This window comes from Cervus elaphus, chromosome 12 (assembly GCF_910594005.1).
Source record: "Cervus elaphus chromosome 12, mCerEla1.1, whole genome shotgun sequence".
Taxonomy (NCBI): domain Eukaryota; kingdom Metazoa; phylum Chordata; class Mammalia; order Artiodactyla; family Cervidae; genus Cervus; species Cervus elaphus.
Window position 1 is genome coordinate 51,308,928 of NC_057826.1, and position 15,943 is coordinate 51,324,870.

Here is a 15,943-nt window from a genome sequence, read left to right on the forward strand (position 1 = left end):
AGGACACACCATTGGCTTTAGAGATTGAGGTACAGATCTGGTGATTAATGAAGAGCCGGTTTAACAGGTCTAAATTTCATTATCACACACACCTGTTAGGTAACGCACACCTGATTCAGCAAAAATCCACCCACAAGGCGAATGTTGAAAAAATTTAAGAGACAGAGAGAACTCCAGAAACTTAGGTCCAGCTTTTTGTCAAGCATAATTCAAAACAACCAACCTGAAATGTATCCAATTTGTATTCTCTTATCTTGTGAATAATTCCCCCGACCCTATTAGGCGAAGTCAGAGCTGCCCATGTCGGTACGGAATTTGCTCTTTAAGGAAACCAAAGGGACCAATCTCTCCGGCGATGAGTTTCTCCTAACCAAACTTAGAGTGATGGGGAGCAATTACAACGCTCATTTGCCCTCCTTTCACATTCCTGGTCATTTATGAGATGAAAACTATGATCGGCAAAAAAAATCATTTTGCATTCAAGAGAGGAGCTCTGGGAGCTCCCCGTGCACATCTGGCTACCAGGCAGAAACACACCTCTGTGCACTTCCTTTGTCTTGCGCTCCCTCTTTGATGTGCAAGTCACTGGTGGAGTAAGCTGTGATCGCTTTGATGTTGAACTTCTAGACTTTATTGTTACTAGCATGCCTACAAGGAGAGCTGTCAGTCATGTCTTACATCTGAACAACCATGTTTCTTTATGGCACCTCTTTACAAGCATCAATCCTTAAGTACATGTTTTCCCATTTCTGCTGATTACCACACTATCTTTGTTGGGGGAGGGCTGTGCTCAAATATAACTACAGCACCCACATTTTCTGTAAACACCCTGAGGCGTCATCAGATGGCTGGTAACCAACCTTCTTCAACAAGAGAAGCCTGAGTGCAAAACATATTTCTAGCAAATGAAAACATTCTGAAAACACTCAAGCCATCTTAACAGTCAAAATGAGGAGTTTAGCCAATATTTCCCCTAAGCAGCCATTGAAATCACATGGAAACTTCTAAAAGAGATTCTGAATGCAACAGCAGCAGGGGGCTTAGAAAGTCTGCCAAAACTTTGAGACATCTTAACTCATATTAAACGACTTTGTTTCTCCGTAGTGGTGGAAACAAAAACACTTCTGTTCTACATGATTATGCTTGTGATAGAAACATTGCTTTTGAAATAGATTTCTGCCAATTATTTTGTTAAATGGTATCATTTTTCAGAAGGTGCTTGCTATTATGGATACAACTTCAGTTACAGGAAGATGGTGTTCCATAATTTTCTGTTTTAGGAGAATAAATGGATGTATATTATTGGGTGTCCAATTTCTTAAATATATACATGCAAAATAGGCAATGCGCTTATTCTAAAAAAAAAAAAAACAAAAACACTCTTGAAAAAGGCACGGCTCTAATTTCAAGTGCCAGCTCCTATGAGATTTACTTTTCAAACTCCTTTATCACTTGTGCAACTGCCTAATATTATCAAACCCCACTGGGAGATTCCACACAAAAAGGAAATAAGTTAAGGTGCTTACATCATACCATGCTGGTTTATAATGAACTGCGATCTTTCTGAATAAATGTTTCAATGAAACCCAAGTTTTAGAGATACAGGGTCACAGATGAGGAAGTACAATGATATTTTTCAATGACAGACTTTCATTCCATAGTTCTCTTTTATAAGCTGGCAACACAGGAGATACACGGTTTCTGCTTGTTAAAAAAAAAAAATGCAAACAATATACGGAGAAGACCCAGTGTCTTTGGATTTCTGGCCTGGAATCTTTGGGAAGGAATAAAATTTCTGCGGTATGCAATGGTTAAGACTATTCCAGGCTTTCCATTTTTAAGCAGTCTCTCTATCCCAACCTCCTTGGTTTTAACTCAACCATCAAAAATGGAAAAGGCTTTTGGCTAGAATTTGATAATATATGACTGTAATTTACCAGAACTAAGTCTGGGCATTAATATTAATGAAAGTTTGTTCATTCTTAAACTTAGTTAAATAATCGCAAAAAGCAATCACTTCTTTCTACCTTAAATTTTCACTCCCCAAAGGAGCTGATCAGCTGATGGAGGCACCCCTAGCAATGAGGAGATAAAAGACAAGGAATAAGGAAACCAGAAGGGAATTGTTATGGACAATAAACGTCACCCTTTTCTTATTTTAGGAAACATTTCCACAGAATGGGAGAGTTGGAAAAGCTCTTGATGGCTATCAAATTTCCCCAACTTTACAAAAGGGCAAAGTGAGCAGTTGAGCTATTCTGACAAGTATTGAGTAGCTGACTTGGGAAGAGAATCCATGTGTCCACCCGAACCCTACGGGGTGGGGGTGGTGGTTTCCCCTATCCAACGCTGCTGCCCTGTGCTGGGACGGATGACTCACACGATAAGTAAGGGTGTTGGACCTTGGAGGTTTCTCCACCGCAGTCATCTGGACAGTTTTTTTAATACATTATCAATATTTGAGACCCACCTCAGACCAATAAAATCAAGAGCTTCCAGGAGTGGAGCCTGGGCTCGTATTTTTCATAAAGCTCTCTAGACAAGTCTAATGTTCAGACAAGGCTGAGTACTAAGAGAACAGATGACCTCTAGATTCCCTCCTGGGTTATGGCAGAACGCTCACCACCTGTTAGAAAAAAAAAAAAAAATCTCGGATTTTGTTGCCTCCTGTTCATCCATTAGGCCATAAGCAATTCTAATCCATTCCACTTTCTGTGTTGGCCATGCTGTTGTCACGATCTGTATTTCTCTAGTTCATTTATGTTTACTTAGGTTTCATCTGGGCTTCCCTCACAGCTCAGTTGGTAAAGGATCTGCCTGCAATGCAGGAGACCCAGGTTTGATTCCTGGGTGGAGAAGATCCCCTGGAGAAGGAAATGGCAACCCACTCCAGTATTCTTGCCTGGAGAATTCCATGGACAGAGGAGCCTGGCAGGCTACATACAGTCCATGGGGTCGCAAGAGTTGGACACGACTGAGCGACTAAAGAGAGAGAGAGGTATCATGTGCCTCTTTCCGTCAGAACATACACTCACAAGACCACAGATGAACATTGCTCTGCTCGGCGTCGCTCCCACAGCGTCATGTCTGCCACATGACAGGCTATGGTGCCTATATTTTCCAAAGAAGGAGCAGGCTGGAGTTGGTGCGGAAGGGGGTCGGCCTTCCCCCGCTCACCCAGCACAGTTCCACTTGTATCTATCTCACCAGACTAGAATCTAAGTTGCAAGAAGGCAGGGTTGTGCCTTTGACATTCAGATTTTGCCCTTCTAGAGCCTGGGCACTGGCAGATACAAGCAGGGTGCTCAGGGCTTCAGAAACACCATCTTGTAAATAGGAAACATTTGCAAACTTTCAGGGCTCTAAAACCTGTACTTGTTGCTGGAAAAAAAAGCAACATAGAAAAAAGTCATCACTGTTTCCACTGGAGTCCGCCGTGACTTCTGTAGCACAGTCCTCAGCCTGCCCCCACTGAGTGGTCACCACGGTGGCGAGCCCCAGCCCGGTGGCTCACCCAGGGCTAGAAAGCCAGAGAAACTGGTTTCATCTTTCTGATGGAAACCCTGAGCAAGATTTCTGCAGAAGAGGAATATGGTCCTCTCTTCTTCGGGCCATTTCAGGGAACAGACTGGGAGTCTGACCACTTGTTCCTACCCACTAGTTGATAGAAAAGCCAGAAGTAATAAGAGTATCTCAGATGTGTTAATAACATGCACACTATGGCAGAAATTACTCATAGTGGGCACCTCTTCCACTCTGAAAGGAGACTTTAGTGGCCTCAAAAGGAAAGTGTCTGCTTACCTTAATATCCCTGACCTTCTAAGTATCCTTCCCTCACGATGGCGAGGGGAGGGTGAGACCAGAGCAGCGGTTCCCAAACATGTCAGATCCTCAGTCCCCAAGGGGAGCTTTTACAAAGTTCAAATTCCTTGGCCTCAGCCAAGACCATCAGAATCAGAACCAGGCAGGTAGTGATGTAGACTGGGCATTTATTTTTTAAATGTTTCTCAGCTAACTGTGAAGACTGATGATATGTGAGAACCACGGAAGGGTTGGAGGACTCCACGGCCCAACTGTACTCTGACAGCAAGAGGGAAGTTTTGCAGAGAGAGCAAGAACCATCTGAATTGGCAAAACCTGAGACACCTTTTAAAAACTCACCTGCCCAGCTGAGACCAGGCTGATGGAATCAGGGTCTCCCCAGGAATCTGCCTTTGTAACTCTCCGGGTTATGGGTTGCTCTCCAAAGTTTCAGAGCCACTGCTTAGGCAGGATTTTAGAGCTACTCTGTGGCTTATTTGGAAGGAAATCATGTTCACATGTAAACTGAAGGACTAACTTTATCCAGTTACATTAATGTTTCATTGCATGTTGCAAAGTCTTTGTTTTAAATGGCGTGGAGCTCACAGAAACTACAAACCTATAAGCTCAGTAGTCTTAGAGAGCTTTCCCTGGTTAAGCACGGCTGCCAGTTGCTCAGTACGTGTCTTTAAATGCTGATTCATGGCTTAAGATGGGGAGGGAGGTGTCTTTGTTCTCTTATGAAATCACACGGGTGGTACCTGAATAACGCAGCACACAGTAGGCACTTCATAAATATTTGTTGAGATCAATTCAGTTTGTTATTTATATCCAGAGTTCTACTGAAGATATGACATGAGATAAAGAAAAGAAGATAAAAATAAAAAACCCAATGACTGAAAAATGAAAATAACATTCTGTGAAAAAGAGGATATTTCTCATGTGGTGAAAGAATCACACTTCTGGGTGGCGCAGTTTGAAAAACGGTCTGCTTCAAGACCAGATCTGAGACTTAACCACAAGTCTTCACTTCTGAACCACTACCTTATTTCTATGATGAAAAAGTTTAAACGGTATGTTTTCCTGGCTTTTTAAAAAAAATTCCCTTCCTTCTTTTTCACGTAAAGATGAAATTTCATCTTTCCAGTAGGAACAAGCCAGCACTGTCATCCTTTAAAATCCTGGTGATTATCTGTCATTGCTATCACCGTGGTTATCACGGTTCAGCTCAGAAACCTCGACTACTTGAGCAATGCAAAATTCACATAAACTTGCATTCTCCTCTCTTCCCAAAGCCATCAGTGACAAATGATATTTAAGGAAATAGCAAAATCAATACTTATTTCTTTGATTCCGATACAGAAACCGAATTGTTTCATAACTGTTTCACACTCAGCAGACCACAGAAATCTAAGCACACATTTCATTTGTATTATCTATTTATCCTAAAAATGACACAAATGAATGCTTACCTCTACTTCGTGCAGTGTTTTAATGCATATGTGATATAATGTTATATAAACCTGTGTAATAAACTGCTCAATTTCTTTGGCAAATTGTGTATACTTAGGTGAGCAGGATGCTATAGCACTAAATCTTCAGAAACAAAACAGGTTAATAGATTTGCATCCACTGATAAACAGTTTTATTGCCAAAAAGAGCTATAGTAGTTGACTTCTTTCTGTCTCCCTTTTTTGAAAACCAACGAAAAACTCCCAAAGCTTTAGACTTAAAAAAGGAAAATGCTGGATTTCTCTGATCAAGATGACTGACAATCTCTATTTTAAAAAAATATTTAATGGTTGGGGAATAGAATTAAGTTTGAAATTCTTTTTTTTTTAAAGGATTACCACAAAAGTCGTAATAATTGTTTACTTACAAACCAAACACCACTTAAATATTTACACTTAGTATGAAGCCAAATAGAATTTTATAAATCAACTTTAATCTATCTTAAGTTTTTAAAAAATATTCCCTTACTTTCTTCAAGAAAATTTTAAAAATTTATTATCTCTACTACAGATACATTTCTATTAACCATGCACAATGGTATATTACACTTTTGAATCGGATGTAGAATGCCCCACAGCAATCGAGAAAATAACTTCAACCTTTGACCTTCTCCACTAGCCTGATGGGAAATTCATTGGCACCATTACCGCTTTCAGCGTTCCATGGGAAAGTACCCACTAGAGGGCAGCCTCATCTCAGCTCTGACACTGGAGGAAAAACACCTCAGAAATGCTCCAAATGTTCCTTTATTTTTTCAATATCCTTGATTTTCTTGGATATTTAATATCAACTTCAGCTCATCTAAAAGTATTTCTAAGCAGGTTAAAAGTCCACTTCCAAAAATTACAGTGGCATCACAAAGGCCATTCATGACATGGTCCAAAGATACAGCCTAGCTCATGTATCTCAAATAAATTAAAACAAAATTTAAAATCTTTCCTCTTTACTACCTAGTGGGTTAAGTGCTGAGTCAGTCATATCACAACTAGGATTCGGGTTGTGGTACGAAAACTTGGTATAAAAATTTTAAGAAATTCTAGACCAACTGAAATGTGTTTGAGGAAGAAGCTAACCAAGGATGCTGGAAGGCTGACTGTGAACAGAATGGAGTGGAGAGGGAAAGCAGAGACTGAGAACGTAGTGTGGGTGTGTTTCATACTCAGTCTTCAGATAACTGACAATCTTTCTTTCATATGAAAGATGGATTAAATGTGTTGTGTATTACCCCCAAAGAAAGAATCAGAATAGAATCAAAGGATTAAAAGTACAAAAGAGAGAGCTACACTTGATATAAAAAGAATTTTCATATTCAAGATGGAATAAGCTTCCTCTAGTGATAGTGAGCTCCCCATCACAGGAGGTGTTCAAGCAAAACCAGACAATTATTGGCAGGAAGGCTGCAGAGAGGAACTGAATGCCAATAGGGTGTGTATCGAAATGACATTTTAGGTTTCTGCTCCTCCCAGGACTCTATGAGATGATGCTTGTCTGCTTTCAGGCAGACAGCTCAATCCAGTTGCCAGAGAAATAAACCCCAATCAAGTGAGAAATGAGCTTTTGCAGATCTATCTACTCGGAAACTTTGACTCTGGTTTCCTAAAAGACAACAGATTTCTCAAGATTACATCCATGATCATGCCCCTTAACTGTCACGGAAACAACCAGGACAGCACTCCCAAGCCCAAGGAATCAAGAGCTTTCTACTCCATAAAGGGATATTAAGATGTATCTGTGAATGCTTCCTTTGCCTAAAGATATGTGTATGTATAGATAAATCTCCAGCTTGATTCTACCATGATGGAGATAGGTTACACAGGTTAGCTGTGTATCACAGTATTCCGTATTTTTTAGGAAAATAATGCTTGCATTTCACCCAGATCCTCTTACAACATGCAGACTTAATGAAAATCGTGGATGAAGAGGACTAATGGTAACCAAATAAGAATAACCCCATTTGTAGCAAATTGATTTTATTAAATAGTAATTTAAAGATATTAAGCTCAGCAAAGCATTACATAATTGAATCTATTTTTTTTCCTTATAAATGCCAGAGTTATAATTTCTACTAACTAGAGACAAAGTTACATCCAGGACATTTTCACAGCTTCCTCCAGGAGAGGCAGCATGAAGACAGTAGAAATTAGGACTCTAGTCCTTGCTTCACCATGTACCAGCTGGAAGAGTTTGGCTATAACACATAACCTTTGTTAGCCTCAGTTTCTTCAACTAAAAACCAGGACAGAGTCAATGACTTTTTAGGGAGGATTAAATGAGACAAGAATGTAAGCCATAAAGCAAAAAACAAATATAGATTAACATCCTCCCTCTATTTATTTATGAAATGCCTCATAAATTTCAGAGGCAATGAAATCAAAAGCAAAAAATCAAACTGCTGGCAAACCTAGGGAATAGGTTTGACATTCCTTTTTAAAATTTTATCTATTTGTTAATTGAAGGATAATTGCTTTACAGAATTTTGTTGTTTTTTGTCAAACCTCAACATGAATCAGCCATAGGTATACACCCTCCCCACCCTACCCGACATTACTTCTTATAGAAAGATTTTAAAGTTATTGGGTTACCTCCTTATAATAATGATGAGGGCTAACAAATGTCACTTAGAAAAAGAAAATCTAGAAACAAAAGATTTCAACTGCTTTCTTGTATTAATATTTTGCCTGTTGGCTAATATACGCTATTGTCAGTTTAGACCTTTTATCGCTGGATATAGTGCTTTGACAATGAAAAACCATGTTCCATCATGTTATAGATGATATGACAGATACAGAAAGCTCTGACTGCAAATCTCTAAGTCCATGCCTCAAAGGCTGGTGTGAAAGGGAGGTATCCTTAGTGGAGGAGCTAGAGGGGGGAGAAAGAATGAGTAAATCATTCATCAATGGGTCAATATGTGGTCTCTGAGATAATATCAAACGTGAATTCACACCTGTGTTGTCACTGGTGGACGTCTCCAAATTATTATTTTTAAAGCAGAGAAATAGAAATACAGTGCAGCTGCTAACTCCGAGCATCTAATTATGATTTATAAAGTTAATAAATATAAAATATATAGGTTAAGGTAGGCTTGATTTCTTATTAATAAACACTGAAAATCTAGAATCCATGCAGAAAACATTTCTACAATGAAGTATTTCTAGATTTGTTCCTAAATGTTACTTTTATTATTTTTTATTCTTCTTTTTTAAAATTGGAATACAGTTGTTTTACAAAGTTGTGGTAGTTTCTGCTGTATAGCAAAGTGAATCAGCTATAGGTTTATATACATCCCCATGGTTTTTTGGATTTCCTTCCCGTTTAGGTCATGGGAGAGCATTAAGTAGAGTTCCCTGTGCTATATAGTAGGTTCTTGCTAGTTATCTATATTATACATAGTATCAATAGTATGTGTACGTGTGTGTGTGTGTGTGTGTGTGTGTGTGTGTGTGTGTGTGTGTGTGTGTGTGTGTGTGTGTGTGTGTGTGTGTGTGTGTATCTCAACCCTAATCTCCCAAATCATTCCACCTTCCTTTTCCCCAAGGGGTTTTATTGATCACTAAAATAACTTAAGAAAAATTTTAAGATAATTGAACTCTACCTCTGCAGATCTATCTATCCATTCAGTAACTTTTTCTCCCATAAAAGGTCATTTGTAAATGTTATTTTTTTAGGTGCCCCAGAACAAATTACAAATAGCTGGGTGCTATTGCAGATGCTCTGCAATTATCTACTTGCTGATCTCACCCATTTTATTGTGATTCACTTGACTGGGAGGGAGAAAGAGAAGTCTGGTAAGAACTATTAATATATTTACTTATATATTTACTAGATAGTAAAAAACCCTAACATTTAAATTACATATATATTTAAATATATATGTACATAGACATATTTAAAGGACTAAGTCTATTAAATACTATATCATTTTATAACTGGGCAGCATTAAATAAATTATACAGTACTCAATTCAAATCGAGGGCAAAGTGGTTTACTTGAGTATGATATTGCTTTGCATTTCAAGTGATGTGACTGAAATATACGAAATCAAGAGGCTGCTCATGAAAACGGTGCTTCTAAAATATTCCCAACTTCATAGACGGTCTGAATTCCCTCTATCACCCATGGGCAAATGAACTCAGAGATCCCCCTTGTCTATAAAAGTGACCTCTCCTTTCCTGCTAAGCACTCTGCTCACTGGAATAGCCATTTGGGTTTTCTCTTTCCAAGATCCAGCCATTACCCTCTCCCAATCCTACCCATCAAAGGTCATGAAAGTGGAACAAAAGTCCCAGCTGAGGGATATACTACTGACACAGTGCTTAAAATAAGATGAGGGATAAATTCAAACTTCATTTGGGAAAGAGAAAAATCCACATTCTTCAAAACTATAAAATCACATTTATTAGAGTTGGAAACACCCCTAGTCACCCACATATACAGCATTTTCAGAGTAGTATCGCGCCTTGTGCTTGCGCATGGGTTGTGCACACGGGACAGTCTATTATGGGACAGACATTCCCCTTGAGCCTCCCTTCACTCTCCTAACTCCATTGACATGAACACTGGCTGAGGGCTCCTAGGAAGCCAAGGGGGCATAATCTACTGAAACTGATGAGGCACCCGCATTTCCTTTCAGCACTGGCTGCCACCTGACATTTGGCCAAAGCACTTTTGTGATGAGCAGAACGAGTGCTCCCCTGATTATAAATGTTATCGCTGGCTCTCTCCGTTTGCCCAAGAAGCCATCCAAATGGTATTGGAATTCTGTTGTTAATTAAACAAAAACAAAACTGAAAGATGAGCCTAGAGTTGCTCCAATGAAGATTTATTACTTCTAAGCATGAATCCACTTTAAGCCTAAACTTATTTGACAACGAACGCAGAGGAAGGATTTTCTTCTTTCGTGAGTTCAAAAGGCCTGATTTAATGATGTTTAAAAAACATCAGTAAATCAGCCAACAAAGCGAATGTCTCTCTTCTGTGGTGGCTTGTTCTACCCTCCCCTTGCTACATGCATACACATACTGAAAAGCTATATTGTAAAGAGTGTTTCTGTTTCGTATGAAAAAAATCTAATTATACAAACTCCCTTCCATATGGAACCAATTTAACTATTAAAACTGAGAGGCAGCAGGGAAGTATTTAATATGATTCTGGGCCAGTTTCCGCTGTCCTCTTCCCTACCCCACCCCCCCTTAAATCTGATATGGAAATATTTACAGCATTCCTTATTTTCCCAGAAACGATTTTTCTTCAATTTAAATATGCATCAGAGCAAGATAACCCTATTAAGACACAGGATATTATGATACTTGGAATGAAATATTCTAATTGTCTAGATGCATCGCCCCCTTTCCCCCGCCTCCCCCCCTCCAGCTGAGCTTATAGAAAAACTGCATTGCCAGTGTATCTGAGCCACTTTTCCCAAAGCACAATACTCTGAATCTATTATCTTCTGGCAGCCAGAGGTCACTCCAAGACAAATGTGTGGGCTAGAGCTCTGGGGGGATACGGTGGTGTGATTCCGGTGATAATAATCAGTAAGTGATAGTATGGAGCTTCATTTTGTACTAGAACTACAAAAGCAAAAGCCTAAGTACTTAGAAACATCAAAATTAAGTTAAAATATTAAAACGCACTTTCATTATTAATTGTTTGGTGGTTACTGTTCATTAGGGGAAACAGTCTCTGCTTCTTACCCTTCCCCAATCGACACCAATTATATCAAATAAAATAGATAAGGACTAGGATTAACACCTCCCCTGAATCTATTTCATGCCGTAAAGAAAAAAAAAAAAAAAGGAGAATAATGTCTTAACTACAAAGGCGGCTGTCTGAATCGTTTTACAGGATTAATGAACTGCAGGAAATAGCATAAAAGTTTTTTTTTGAGAGGGAGGGGAGGAGCATACACTTCTACAGAAAAAGTCGGTAAGAAAATCTTAAAATCATTTTGGGAAGGGGGAAAAAAAAAACTTCAGGCTTAAGAACGTGGATCACAGGGAGGTCTCCTCCCTTTCCCTTTATCCGTTGCATATTCTAAAAATGATTAAATTCCATTTCCCTCAAACCACCGGAGAAAGGACAAAAATTTTGCTCTGGGCACGTCGGATAAGAAGATTTCATCTCAAGCAGCTCATCTTAGCGTCCAGTACGTTTCGGCCTGTTAATAATTAATAAAGGAGATGCCACCCAATCTCTAGTGAAGAAAGGCAAAGCTCGGTGATCCGAAAGTAAACCTAGGCCAGATACCGAACCTGTTTCCTTCATCCAGGATTGCAACAAAACCTCCACCTTAGCAAACGTTTAACGAGCGCCCCGCGCCCACTTTGACGCGCAGACCCCGCAGGACTGTCTAGGTCTGAGAAACTGCGGCGCGTTAAGGGAGCCCGGTCCGCCGCAAACAGATGGGGCTCTAAATCCCCGCTCCCAGCGGCCGGGTCTGCGAAGCCACTCGGGCAGATTAACCACCCCGAAGAACCTGCTGGCGCACCAGCGGGCGGCGGGGTGCGGGCTGAGTTTCTCTCGGGCTGTTGGCTTGTCTCGGCTTCTCCCGACCGCGCAGGCGACTTCCTGCACATCTCCAAACTTTGGCTTTCTCATTAGAAACTTCCCTGACTTGCCACGGTTTCTTTCCTCCTCACCTAGGGGGACCTGAAGCCAGTCCTCTCTCCAGCCAGTGCCCCCTGCCATCCGGCCACCAGCCCGGCTAAGGACTTCTGATCCGGGCCGGAGGCCAGGCGAGGAGGCTCGACTGAGTCTTGACCACTACTAATCTGCGCCCGCCGGCTCCTCGCCGCCGTCTAACCTCCACCACTGCCCGCGAATCCTGTGGGGGGTGAAGTTGCTTCCCCACATCCATCCACAACCCAAAAGTATCAAGTCGGGGTGCGCTGCGGCTGCGGGCGGCCCCCGAGGGAGTCCTGGCACGTTCCAGAAGCCCGTCTCGCTAGGGCCTGGGCGCTTTCGGAAGTGGCCCGGGCGGGCACGCAGCGCGGACCGGCCGCTCGGGGCTGCCCGGCCGCAGAGGAGGGGAGGGCCCAAGGCCCGGGGCGCTGACCAGTCCCCGGGGATGACACCGCACCCGCGCGCACGCTCGGCCGGGCCTGGCCGCGGCGCCTTCTCTACGCAGGCCAGAGCTGTCCGGGGTGCGGGCCCTGGGGACCCGTCGCGGGCGCCCCCGGCTCCCTCCTAGCTCCTCAGACCCTCCCCTCCCTGCCAGAAGCGCGGCGACTCCCAGCAAACTTTCTTCCGGGAGCCCCGCCGGGTGCCAGGAGGACCCGGGCGACTGACAGGAGCCAGAGGGGACAGAAGTTGGGGGTGGGGGGCGTTCAGCCCCTGCGCCTTTGCCCCGACAGGAGGCAGGCAGATCCCGTGACCCGGCTCAGGGGGCGCCGCTGCAGGGGCCCAAAAAACCCTGGCGGGGTTCCCGCGGCCAGCCTCGGGCAGTACGTGCGCTCGGGCAGGCGCGCCCACCCCTCCCCCTGCACGCCCGCCTCCCCGCCCCCCGGAGCAGCCAGCCCACCCGGCCCCGGTGGGGCGCCCGGGCTCACCTTTCATCGCTGCGATCACAAAATACATCATTTAAGCCGCGGTGAGGAGAGCGCAGGGAGAGCGGATGGTCCGACCCCGGAGCCCCCTCTGCCGCCGCCGCGCCGCCGCCGCCCGAGCCACAGCAGCAGCTGCAGCAGCTGCCCGCCCGCCGAGAGCCATCCCGAGCCATAAGAGGCTCCATGTGACCGGCTGACATCACGGCCGCCGCTCTGTTTACACCGCGCCCCTCCACTTCCTCCCCGGGCGGGAGGCGGGCGGCGGGAGGCGGCGCGCCCCGGCACCGCGCCCCGCCCCGCCCCCGCGGGCAGGTGAGCGGCCGCGGCTCCCGGGCGCACCCCGGCTGGCGCTGCCCTCTGGCACCCCCGGCCCGCATCCGGACCCCCAGCCTTCTGCCGGCTTCCCAGGGCACCTGTGGCCTCCCGGGCGCTCTCTGCGCCCAGCGCCCTTCTGATCGCGCATCTACTTTCTCCTCCGACCCCTTGGGCAAGAAGGGCGCAACCTGACGCTACTTTCCCGCTCCCTTCCCGGCCCTTCCAGGGGTGACAAAAGCGCCAACTCCTTGGCGGAAAAGCAGGGTTTGTTCGGTCTGGCGGGGGCGAGGGGTGGGCTATAGTCTCCCTCACTTCCAACTTCTCAGATCACCCCAGTTTTATTCGGAAGGTAGAGCCCCCTCCGGGGCGGTGGAGAACGGAGTCACCCTGACTGTTCCAGGAGTAATCGTTTCCTCAGTCTTTCCTGGGAGACTCGGCCTGAGAAAAGGGAATTCCGCCCACCGAGACACTGTTATTTCTCATCCCACCAACATTTAAGGTCCTGGTTTACACCTCTCCCTTTCTGCAGGACCACCGATACCTGGAAGGAGAACAGACAACTGTATGTGAATCACCTAAATATACTCCAGTTGCCAGCCGATATGAGCCACTAATTTCCCAGGCTCTTCCATATCCACCATTCTCTCCAGAGAACCCATCTACAAGTGGAAAAGGTTCTAGTTTTCACATTCTAAAAGTGAGATGTTTCGGTACTTTAGACAGGAGAAAAACATAAAATCACCACCACCACCACCACCACCAAATAACCAAGCAACCTCTAAAGGTCAACTTTGTGAATTTTAACTTGCAACTAAGGCTTAATTCCCTCCAAACTTTAAAGCTTAATCCTTTTAACTGGCCTTATGGAAACTTAAATCATGATATTATTATCAGATGAATCTCTTTACTATGAACTTCAGATGCTACATACCCAGAGACCACATTATTTAAAATTTCAGCAGGCTTGTCAACAGTATTTAGCATAGCAGAAAAAATTATCAAAAGCCACGATCGCTACTTACTACTGTTCCTTCACACAATTTCAACTCTGCTTTCTTTTCTGATGGTCTATGTTTCCATTTACAACTCAGATATTAGATGGTTATTAGTTGTTGCATTCATGGTAATTAAGCAAGAAGAGTCCTAACATTTTCTCCCATATAGCTGAGTTGTCCTTGCCGCTGAGTTGGGACATAATTTAAAACACATGCAGACAATCAGCACTGCAAAAACTAAGATTTATACCTCTCCCACCCCCCAACCCCCCTTCAAGGCAAAATTTACAGAGCGCTCCAATTTAAAAGGTTAAAAAAATTCATGATACCTTAAATCAAGCCATACCTTTATAAAAGTTTGATTTCAGCTAAAGTTATCCTAACAGTTTTTTCCCCCTAATAAAACCACAAAAATCAGAAATCATAACAGTGTGAAGCCAAGACCTACCCATGTTAACTCAGCTGTCCAGCCATAGCGAAGTGGAGAAGAATTTCAAATGAATCAACCATACCCACTGTGATGTTTACAGTGATGAAATTAAATCACACCATGTTCCCATGATGCAACTGCATCTCCCAGTGAGGCAACGCCCCTCAGTTATATGGATACTGTCCTTCATATGTGGCTCTTGATTTCCCTTGTCCTACTGACTTTACTAAGGACAGGTAATGCTGAGCTGTCCTATTGGTAGGTCTGGGTACAGTTTTCTTTCCTTTGTACTGTTAAAGGATGGAAAAACATCAGAGACTGCATACTCCTAGGGAAGTTTTTCCATACTCACTGCAAATGAATCCAGATAAACGACTCTGAAAATTCAGTGTTACTTTAAAACAGCATCCTGCTTTAGAAAATAATGCTTTGAAAATGACTAAATCCATTAGCTCCAGCCTGCCTGTCAGACATCTGACTCCAAGGTAAATAGTCTTACATTACTAGTAATCGGTATTTATTTCCAGACCATTTCAAATGAAATCAGTAATCGGGAATGACATGTAACATGACATATGCTCCTGCAATTACAAGGAGAAGAATCATTCATCCTATACATATGTCCCCAATAGAAATATAATGTCATAATACTTAAACTTGAAATATTTATACTTTTATTCAACAAAGACATTTCCATGATAAAGTAACACCGACCTTGCCCTTTAGAAATGTATTTCATTCTCACCATACAACTAATGAACAACAGAATTTCAGATATTAAGTCACAGTAACCTTCCTGTGTGGCTAGATGCTATTTGTAATACATGCCTCTATTAAATGCATTTTTTCATTTTCAACACAACTTTTAACCCAGAGTATATTAGTGTTTATATTAACATAAAACTCTCATGAAACTTCAAAGGTAAATATGAGAGGTTTCTTTTTCTTTAAAAACCCTCTTGAAATACAACTTTTCTACAGAGTTACAAGTCCTCAACCAAGTAAATCAGTCAGGAATGAAAGGATCTGTATTACCCTTCAGTACTTCCATAATGAAGCCAAAAAGGAAGCACATTTCGGTGCAAACTTTTCCCAGCGAAATATTAAAATACAGGAATAATTATTTGGTTTCCATAAAACACACACGCCTGGAGTACCAACTATGAGGGTAAAACAGTGTTAAGTAGTTTACTTTTTCCATTTGAAAAATTTTTACCAAGTGTTCTGAAGGAAAAAAAAAGCATAAAAAAATTGATTACAGGAAGGTAATTAAACAAGATGAGAACTCTTTACCATGAATGGGATTATATCATACATGAATATCTCAAGTCAAATATTTCTGT

The 15,943-nt window shown here is 42.6% G+C and overlaps 1 protein-coding gene across 7 annotated transcripts in view; it reads right to left on the minus strand.

The window, feature by feature from the left end:
- The window catches only part of RORA (RAR related orphan receptor A), a 779,268-nt gene that overhangs the window by 95,356 nt on the left and 667,969 nt on the right, over positions 1 to 15,943 (minus strand). The window contains exon 1 of one of the 7 annotated variants that reach the window (XM_043918829.1): positions 14,619 to 14,640. The exons of 4 other annotated variants lie outside the window; for them this stretch is intronic. In XM_043918829.1, the coding sequence (XP_043774764.1) occupies positions 14,619 to 14,622 (4 nt within the window). In that variant the 5' untranslated portion in view covers positions 14,623 to 14,640. Of the gene's footprint in view, positions 1 to 12,863; positions 13,079 to 14,618; positions 14,641 to 15,943 lie in introns of those variants that run through there. 2 more of the 7 variants (XM_043918824.1, XM_043918828.1) reach the window with 2 other exon arrangements.